A 10,185-nucleotide genomic window follows, 5' to 3' on the forward strand; every position below is an offset into this window, starting at 1 on the left:
AGAAAAAAAAAGCACGCACCAGAGCAATATTTAGTGAGCCTGCCCCTCCATGTTTGTCCTGAAGAAGCAGTTACCAGGCTGCTGCTGGCATTACAAGTCAAACAAATAAATGCAGGTAGGCGACCACTAGCCAAGCTATTTTAGTGCTAAACAGCATCCAGAGTTGACTAGATACATGTGGCAGCACTGCTGTAATTACAGTACCATGTGCAGCCAACTTAACCTCAAAATTAGCACTAAGAATTAATTCCAACATGCCCGCCCAAGTAAACCCCCATTCCCAGCTACCATTCAGCCTTGGATGGAGAAAAATTTTATACCTGCAACTGATATTTTACTTTTTTTTAACGCCGCATTTCATGACATTAATAAAAACATGAGTTCATCAAGATACTGTAGTGCTGATATTGATAAAGTGACAAAGAAAGGGCACAGCTGAGCCTGTAGCTCATTCGATAAAACCATCAACTGCCTATCATTCAAAGAAATAAGCAACAGACAAAGGTAAATGGCAAAGCATTGTTACTTTTTGTCCTGAAGGGTTGGTGTTTTTTCAGGGGGAGGGGGGGTTGTTGTTTAAAATGGTGGAGGAAAAAAAAAATATTTTAAAATAAATCAAGCAAAAAACAGTAAATTTCTGTACAAGATAGCATTAAAGATCTATGAAAGTATCAATCTATCTTTATTCCTTTAAGGCATTTCAAAAGAAACATGTTTTCTTGATATGTAAACAGCCTTGTTCCTTTAAGGTGATTCTTTACCAATGTACCATGTGATGAAGGGATCACCACATTTCAGCAAAAGCTCTATCACCAATAAAGGATACAAGAATAACTCAGGTAAGCACACAATACACCCAGGGACTGCAGCAACTAGCTACAAGGCAACTTTTAAGTACTTGAGCTTTAGAGTTTTTTTTTTTTTTACCAATTCCCAAATGCTTTACCTTTACTTGCATAAGTCAGAGTTATTATATGCATTAAGAGGCCTTGGTTGCATGTTAAGGGAAAAAAAACAAACCTTGGGAATTAGAGTCAGGCTATAACTGAGTTCAGTCAAAAAGTTCCACTCTACATTTCTTTTAGGTCATTTCTTCACTGAAATGGTTCTTCCAGATAGTCTTGCCCTTTAAATGATTGTTTTCAGTGTCTGCATTGAGTCTGGGTGTCACCCTCTCTCTACAAGACAGATTCAGCACAGGCAGCAGCTGTCCAACCCTTCTCACAGCACCCTGCCACTGCACCTCCACAGTCTCCCTGAAGGGTTTCCTACGTGGATGAAGGAGCAATTTAACCTCTATGTCCATTCAATCCTTTCTCTGCTAAGACTGCAAATACAGTGGTAGACTATATATGCCAGGGGACAGCTGCTCATAAAAAATTGGACTAAGACCACTTATCATAAAGGCCACTAGTAGCAATGATTTTTGCTCATTACCAAACAGGTTTGTATTTGTGTGGGTGACTTAAAAATGAAAGGCCTTGCATTCAATTACTTAGTTTTAAGCCATTCAGTCTTTGACTAGCATGAGCAGAAGAGATCAAATTTGTGCAAAGTGAATTAAATACAGCTTAATCGCTAATACTGTAATAAGTGTTGAGAGACTAGGACATTAACACACACCAGTTCTACACAGGTCAAAAGCAACTAGGAAGAATAAAAACCCAAAAAACACTTAAATCTTTCCAAGAAAAGTACTGCCTTTACAAAAAGTAGTGTTTATGCTAAAATACAGAGGGTATCTACAAAAAAAAAAGCTAGACCTTGGCAACAACATCCAAATGGTATAGGCATAAATCAAAGGAAAAAAAACAAGAATTACTAAGTCCAGAGAAGTGTAGGAAGTTTACCTTTCATCAATTACTATTTAAACGGTGGTTAAAAGCAATATTAAAAAAAGTGATGAGGGATGAAGCTAATGCTTGCTCTTTTGCAATGAATATACAGTGTGTTTATGACGGCACTTTTTCAATAGATAATGCAAGTGTTTTACACCATTCTGTATCTGTAAAAAAAGTATAATTTCAACATGTGTACACTTAAATCACATTGTTCAAACTGAAGCAAAATTAGCTATAATAAAGGCTAATTTTGTTTATAAATTGTCATCCAAAATTGTTATGCAGCTTTACTAAAAATACTGCTTGTAAGCTGGAGCTGCACAAGTTCAGCAGTTTATTAATATTTTTTTTAAATCTATGATATGTATTTACTCCCTATAGTCAGTCTTCAAAATTCTTGTCCCTACATGACAGAAAAAGTTCCAGTTAAGACAAATACCTGTTTAAGTCTTATATGAAGGAAAGGAAAAAATGTTCTAAAATTTTCAATAGACTTTTTTTTCTTAGGTCTCAATTGTCACTTGAGTATCACAAGAACAAATTGAAATGTAAAACTGATCATCAATACACAATGGAATTGGTCACACCAGGGTAAGAAGTTTAACCATAATATCTGTTTTCCATGTAGCTCACAGTATCCACCTTGGAAGTTTCTCTAGAATTAGAATAAGTTCGCTAAAAAGATTCAACTTGAAGAGAATACTTCGGCACTATGAAACAGAGGAGATGGGATTAAGAGGTGAGCCCATTTGTGTCAGTACTTTATCCAGCCACTGCAGGGGCCCATGAAGATGAATTTCTATCCAACATGGGGTGCTTGTGACATCTTGCCGGTGATATTCTGCTCCCCAACCCTATAAAAAAATTTAAAAACATTTGTAATTATGAAGGTATACCAGTAATCTGTTCAAAGAAATGCTGCGAGGCATCTGATCGTTAGATTACAAGTAAGAGGGGGACAAAGAGGGTGGAAAGATGAGAAGAAGGACAAATTTGAGCTTTGGGCACTATATGCAAGAATTCTGGCTTCTGGTCTTCACTCTACCACAGGCTCCTTAGCCAAAGATAAATTCTTGGTCTTTTTTTTTTTTTTTTTGCATGTATACAGTGGTACAATACCTCTTCTCATCTTGTTTGTCTAGTAAATTTAGATTTTAAACTCTCTGGGACACAGAATGCTTCACAGCGAGGTCCAGTCTCAGTGTTAACCCTTATTATGCCAATAAGGGTTAACACCAATTTGTATACTATGGACAAACTGCAAGATGATAGAGCCTACCATTCCATACGTACGGGATTTGATCCAGGAATTAATCCAGGGAAGTCCTATCATCTGTGTTTGGTGTAGTGTCCCTTCTTACCTTAGAAACCTAGAAATTCACTACAGAGGCCCAGCAGTAATTAGAGAGGGGACATTAAAGTAATGCATTCACTTCAGGTACCAGAATGATAAATTCTCTCTTACTATGTCTAACACCTGTTGAGGTTTTAAAATAAATCCTTGGTGGTACAAGAACACCCCTCATGCTCTACAGTACAATGGGAAAGACTGTACACAAACAGGCTGAAAAAGGAGTCATCTCAACAAGCAATAAAACCCCAAGTAGTAGTGACTACTCAGGAAAATTTTAAATGCCCAAGATAAAAAGACAATGTTTACCTTTACAAAACTCATTCGAATGGTGCACATTTTGGTGAGCTCATAAACTGCTTCGAATCCATGATTGACAGACTGAGCTAAAAGCTGAGCAAACTCCTGATTGTTAAAAATTTTTAGGCTGCAGCCACTGGGAATCTTGCACACAGTGGTAGGATGAAAGCCATGATGATAATTGCAGTTCCTGCTCTGTACAAATATGCTGCTGTCACTTAAGCACTCGGCATAGACTTCCCCACCAACATAGTAAAGATGAACGCCTTAAAAATAAAGTTAGAAAAAAAATGGTTCAAGCTAATTGCAGAAGTGCTGTTGTTATTATAGGTCCCTTGAGCTTTGAGTTCAATTTAGTCAGACTTCCATTTGAAGAGCTTTCTAGAAAAAAATATTTTTTTCAGCGAACCTGAAGCACACGCTGTTTAACAAACACTCATTTTATATCAGCCGCTAGATGTCCTTCTTTCATCAATTATAGAACAGACTGGATAGCTTAACTTCACAGGGGAAAGTGAGCAGTCCTTCTCAGCCAGTTCCTTTGAGAACACTGTGGCTTATAAAAGCCTGCAGGTTTGTAAAATTGGAAGCCAGGACTAGAATAAAAATGTTTCTGATCAGAATGGAGGAATACTGAGAGCTGCACGAGAAAGTATATTCACAGTATGCTCAGCCTTTCATCTTATTTTACCAATCGGCTGAAAAGATGCAACCCACATCAGACTGGGCCCAACATTTAAATATACTCAAATTTGAGATCAATGGGAAAAATGCATCTAAATTTTTCTTTTTAATTCAGCTGTAAAATTCTCACGCAAATTTACTGCATGGCTTGAAACTCAAATACTGTAATATTATGCTAATGTGTCACTACTTGAAAGACAAGAATTAAAAACTCATCCAACAAAGGCAAAGCTATTTAAAATGCTCATTGTCCAAACTTGGGTCCTTGTTCCTACTTCAGCAAAGCTTCTTCCAACTTTTCCTCCCAATAATGCTGATGGGGCTGATACGTCCGAGTTTCAGTTAAGGCACATCCACTAAGAAACATGGTTTCTGCCGGAGGGGATTTAGTCATTTGACAAAATTGAGGGGATCTTTCAGAATGTAAGAAACGTTAGTGCAGGGGTTCTCAACCCCCAGGCTGCGGCCCTGTACCAGGCTGCAAAGGGTTGGCTGCCTGACTGGAGGTGACTGCAGACCAGCAGGCCGCAGACTGGAAGTGACCAGCATGCTGCGGACCAGCGGCCAACCCCATAAAAAAGGGGGTTGGTCCGGCAGGTCCTCAGCATAAAAAGGTTGGGAACCCCTGTGTTAGTGAACCTCATCAAATCTACTGGGAGCCAGCAGTGGGATGTCATTTCGGAAAAGGAATCTGCAGGCAGACTGCTTTGCCATCTGATCAACTCCAAGGGACTAAACCATTAGATTTGGGACTAGTTTGGAACCAGATTTCTGCCAATCAATTCCATTCTTCAATTTTACCCCCGCTGGCCTCTTCAAGCCAATGATAGTGCAGGATTTCTGGGAAGTGGAAAAACAAACATAGATAGGAGGCTGGAAATAAAACCTGCAACAAATTACAAAGAATATTTTTAAATTATTTACTCCCGAAATTCCAAAAGTGACCTCCACTTGAAATACTTAAGGACATGTGACAAATCTGGCATTTTTGGAGAGACTGATCTGTAGTGAGCCAAAAAACAAATGAAACATGTCTGGCAAGTTTCAGAAGGGTATAATAGAATTTTTTTTTCCTAGAAAAACTAAGCATTTTATCCAGAAATTGTCCTTTAATTGTTCCCAACTGAAGAAATAAGTTACATTTTTATTCTACCAATGATCAAGGATTACAGATTTAGCCCTACTTTAGGTTAAAACTTGAATGCAAACTTTTTTATATTGTATCATACACCTGGTAACAATGACAAACTCAGCAAAATTGATGATTCCAATAACTAAAACTATACATCCAAGTCTGAAGTAGACCAAAACATAAGGGTTATAACTCTTTTTGTTACAGTACTTTGGTTTTTTAAGGCACTCTGCAACTCTTTCAATTTGCCTGATGCCAAGGAAATCTGAAAACTCTTTAGTTGATCCTCAAGTGCCAAGAAACCTTTATAAAGAACAGGGCAGGAGGAGGGAGGGTTCTCTTGTCAAGGCTTAGCTAGCTAATTGCATGAGGACGGGAAAGAATATGAAAAGGGGTTTAAAAACCTGCCAAAACCAAGACCCTCTTCCTTCAGCATACAAGTGCATGCATGAGTGCCCACACACCCCACACCCATTAGAGTCACTGAGCAAAAACAGGTCCTTACAGCCTTATTTTAGTACTTCAGAGTTTTCCTTTCATCTCCTAAAGGACACTTAACATACTGTAGACAGTGCTCAAATGCCATATGCAAACTGAGAACAATGCCTTGATATACTGAAAGTGGTAGCAAGAACATGCTTTAAAAAGGCAGCTGTATGCATGCAACTTGATAGATCCTGTAACAAGATGTCCCCTAGGACTTCCCTTTGGTTAATGTGCTGGCACAAAGTCCTGGAGTCAGCCTACTCAAGAGAAAGGGAATTTTTATATTTTCACATCATTTTTGTCTAGAGCTGAACACAGAAGTCATGCAGTTTTCCAGATGCATATACATCAAGTCACGAGCTGCTTTAAAAAAATCAGTCAATCTAACTATCTATCATCTGCAAGCATACTGTAGATCTGCTTGGACACCAGGCTCAGTCTCAATTTCTGTATATTGTAAAGTAACTGTTCCAGGGACCTATTTTTAGCCTATTGCTATTAGCCCCTTATTCATAAAGAATGCATGTATTATATTGATGTTTTACCTTTTCCAATGTGTCGCCTAGTGTTCTCAATTGTTGAATTCCGATTAACGTTGGACAGCAAACCTAAGCAGAATCTGTTTCTATTATTAGAAGGATCTGTAAATCCATCTACTAAGATACTGGTGGAAGATGCATGAAAAGCCTCTCCAACACGATTATTTAATTCATAGTACACAATTGAACACCAGTGCCTAGGCTCTTCATAGGCAACAGGTTGAACATCTACAAGACAAACAAAATCAAAATTCAATCAACTTACATAAACTTACTTCAATATACAATCTAGCAGGGTCAAATAACCCTTCAACCTCTTCCCTTAAAAGTGCTTCAGCAATTTAACCTCTGCTTCTTGTACTTAAAAGGCAGCGTGAAAGGATTAAAAAGCACCCTACCCAGTGTTGAAAGCCAGTCAATTTTAAAAAGTTAAGGTGTTCTCATGTACACCTACTTTAATTTACTCTGCCAATTTTGTTTTATAGTAATTTTAGAATTTAAATTGTTCTCCCCACTCCAGGGTATGTGAAAGACCCACAAAAAGCAAAAAAAAAAGGAAACATATTCTAAAAAGTATTGTCAGATACAAAAGGGAGACTTTCTATATAATTTTATTTACAAGCAGCATGTGGGATCCAATATCTTGGGTGTTAAGCATTCACAACTCCCAATGACATAGTAAGCAGGCAAATTCTCAATGCTTCATGTGGGGAGGAGGGGGAAAAAAAAAAAAAAAAAAAAAAAAAAAAAATCAGTCCTCTAAAGTGTTACATTATATGCATTTTAAATAAAATGAGTCTTGTGGTTCTTTACTACTTAGCTCGTTTAAAAAACAAAGCCAAACAACACAAGAGTATGAAGTGAACTAAGTAAGGTGTGTTTATCTTGTATCCACTTCCTTGGGTAAGCCTGGACTGTCTCCAGTTTGATTTGGAAATTACATCAACTAATACATAACTTATTCAATCATTTAAGTTACCCCTCAGTTTGGCCCTTAGTGTTAAGCCACCAATCAACACTCATCTGTTATCTACCATATGACCTTACCTCTGCTGGATATATTTGGCATAATTTGAGGAATCATAGTGTTGCTTGTGTCCATAGATTGCGAACTATCCTGCCCCATCTGATCGTCAGGGGGCATATACGCAGGAGGAGGAGTATCAGCTGCGAAGAGGAACCAAAAAGTGAAACCAAATGCTTTATCTAGCTCAGGGTTGTTGGTTGTAGCCGTGCTGGGCTAAGCACGTAGGCAGACAAGGTTCTTTGAGTAAATCCAATAACTTTTATTAGACCAATTAAATAGTTGGAAAAATTGTTCTATGCAAGCTTTTGGGCACAAAACACCCTTTTTGTCAGGCATTGGAGGTCTGCTGTAGGTCTGGATGCTCTCCTGGGTAGATTAGAAGCCAATATGCAAAAGTGCAGGTCTGTGAAAATGCAAATGTATGGTGGACAATGGAGCGGGGGGGGAATCCTCAAAGGGAATTTACAAAAAAGTGAGCCTACGAACTTCGCTTCATAGAGCTACAAGATAGAAAAAATCATGGATTAAATATAGACATGGATTTATGGTATATTATAACCTGCCTGTCATCTCAGAACCTCAGGTAACCTCTCTACAGTTTACTAGCTGCATTCTTTCACCAGGTGAACATCCCCCTTTCCCCGCCCCACCTATTGTATGCCATCTATTTGCATTTTCACAACCTGCATTTTTGCATATTGACTTCTAATCTACCCAGGAGAGCACCCAAACCAACAGAAGACTCTCTTGAATGCCTGATGAAGGGCATTTATGCCTGAAAGCTTGCAAAGAACAATTTTTCCAACTATTTAGTTAGTCTAATAAAAGATATCACATTAACCCAAAGAATCTTATCTAGCTCAGTTATCATTCAAAGAGAGGCAAGAAGCATTTCTAAGCAAGGGATGATGCTAAGTTTTCACCCTTATCTGCAAAGCAACCTGAAACCAGCCAAGGCTACTTGAGGCACCCCATGTCTTTGCAATTATCTCCACTGATAGGCTTATTCTTGATTATGTGACTGGGATACAAGGACAGGACTTATGAAAAAATGGAAAGTTGTTTTCATCTGGCTGTTTCATAGTTACAGAACTCACTCCTATAGGAGATCAATACGATTGCATTTATTTCATCTGTTAAAACAAACTGATTTTAACAAAGCCTTAGCCTTAGAAACAAAGAAAAATGAATAAACAATGGTAGAGAGGAGAAGGGAAGACTTTGAATTTTTAAACTTTTGGTATATGAGAGATACAGGGAGACACACACACACAACAGCAGAAAGCATGAATATAACATTATCTCCCTTCCTGGGAAGAATGGAGAACTATGCCAGAGGATCAGATTCTCTGCTGGCTAAGAGACTTGGCTAAGTGAACTATATATACACACCAACCTCTCCTTGCATTCCTCCATTCCTCAAAAGCTGTGCATCAACAATGTCAATAATTCCTTGCAACCCTCATCTCATGGGGTCTACATGTAACCCCAATCCTTACATTATTTGTATTTCAGCCTACTGCTGAAATGAAAGTGTTATCATTTTTAAGCACGCTGGGAAGATGGGTGGAGCCAAGATGCATATATTGGAATGCTGACCAATTTAATGGCTGCCATCAATGAGGTCCATAGGCAATTACATAGGTGGATTCAGGTACTGTGTCTGCTAACTAGATACTGTGTCAAAGGCTCCATGCAGGCTTTTTCTTCTCTTTGTTTTTCAATATCCACCAAAAATCAAAAAGGTTAATCCCTCCTGGTAGCTGGGATATTCCCTGAAATTTTGCAAATGACTGGAGGACGCGTAAAAAAAGGTTTTGCATGACAAAGACATCATCAAGTTTAAGTATAAGGCCTTGTCTTGGCCAACTGCACTACACACTCTTAATTTTGCTAAGTGTTTATTTACTAGAGATGACCATATACATAAGCTTGAGAGATTAAAGAAGTTATCTATTTAAATACCCTTTGGTACACCCCAGCATTCTGGCATTTGTGGGATTATAAAAACCTACAACTCTATGCTGTCAAACGAAGCGTAACAAAAGCTATATCTTCCAGGATAACAGATTTTGTTCATATCATCTTTATTTTAAGGCTATTTACTTTATCCTATGGATTTTTTTGATGGGGAAAGCAGGTTTAATATTAAAGACATTTCTTTCATCTTGCTTTACAATGCCTATTTAAAAGCACTGGAGATAAATTCAGAAGTCCCATTTCTTGTCATTTGATACTTACAAATGTCATGTGGAAAATAAAACCTTAGAAATAACCTACATGATCTCTTTCTGAGCAATATAAAAGTAAGGAAATGGAATAAAACTAAATGCAAACATTGATAATGAATGAATGATAAGTAAATATAAGAATCGGCCAATATTCAGCCAACATGAACTGACAATACCAGAAACATCAAAAAACAAAAAAAAAGAAAAGAAATTGCAATAGCTTTTAGCACAATGATATCAAAGCAAGCTTTTTATTTCTCAGTAAAGTTCACACACAGACTATTCTTACCTGGCAGCTGAAATGGACTTGAAGGTCCAGAACTGGCTGGGGAACTTGGGTAAGTGCTGCTGGCTGGAGAAGGTGGATAGGGGCTGTTCGGTGAAATGGAAAATGGAGTGCTGTTGGGCTGCTGGAAAGAATCTGGAAACGTAGCGTTGTGTGGCATATGCGGTTCATTGTGGCTTAGGTTCCTGAACTGAACTAGTAGGCTGTGCTGTGGGTTGAATTCGCTATGTCTAGGCACTAACACTGGAGGTAGAACTAAAGAAGAAAAAAAAAAAAAAAAAAAAAAAAAAAACACAAAAAAAAACAAA

At 38.0% G+C, this 10,185-nt stretch overlaps 1 protein-coding gene across 3 annotated transcripts in view; it reads right to left on the reverse strand.

Moving 5' to 3' along the window:
* Positions 1–346: 346 nt before the first annotated feature.
* Positions 347–10,185, reverse strand: part of SMAD5 (SMAD family member 5) — a 38,914-nt gene continuing 29,075 nt past the window's right edge. For all 3 annotated transcript variants that reach the window (XM_019506240.1, XM_019506241.1, XM_019506242.1), the window contains 5 exons: positions 9,881–10,132; positions 7,381–7,500; positions 6,340–6,561; positions 3,502–3,758; positions 347–2,695 (listed from right to left, as the gene is read on the reverse strand). In XM_019506240.1, the coding sequence (XP_019361785.1) occupies positions 2,552–2,695; positions 3,502–3,758; positions 6,340–6,561; positions 7,381–7,500; positions 9,881–10,132 (995 nt within the window). In that variant the 3' untranslated portion in view covers positions 347–2,551. The remainder of the gene's footprint in view (positions 2,696–3,501; positions 3,759–6,339; positions 6,562–7,380; positions 7,501–9,880; positions 10,133–10,185) is intronic.

Source organism: Gavialis gangeticus, unplaced genomic scaffold, assembly GCF_001723915.1.
Source record: "Gavialis gangeticus isolate Ggan-Ray unplaced genomic scaffold, GavGan_comp1, whole genome shotgun sequence".
In the NCBI taxonomy this organism is placed as follows: domain Eukaryota; kingdom Metazoa; phylum Chordata; order Crocodylia; family Gavialidae; genus Gavialis; species Gavialis gangeticus.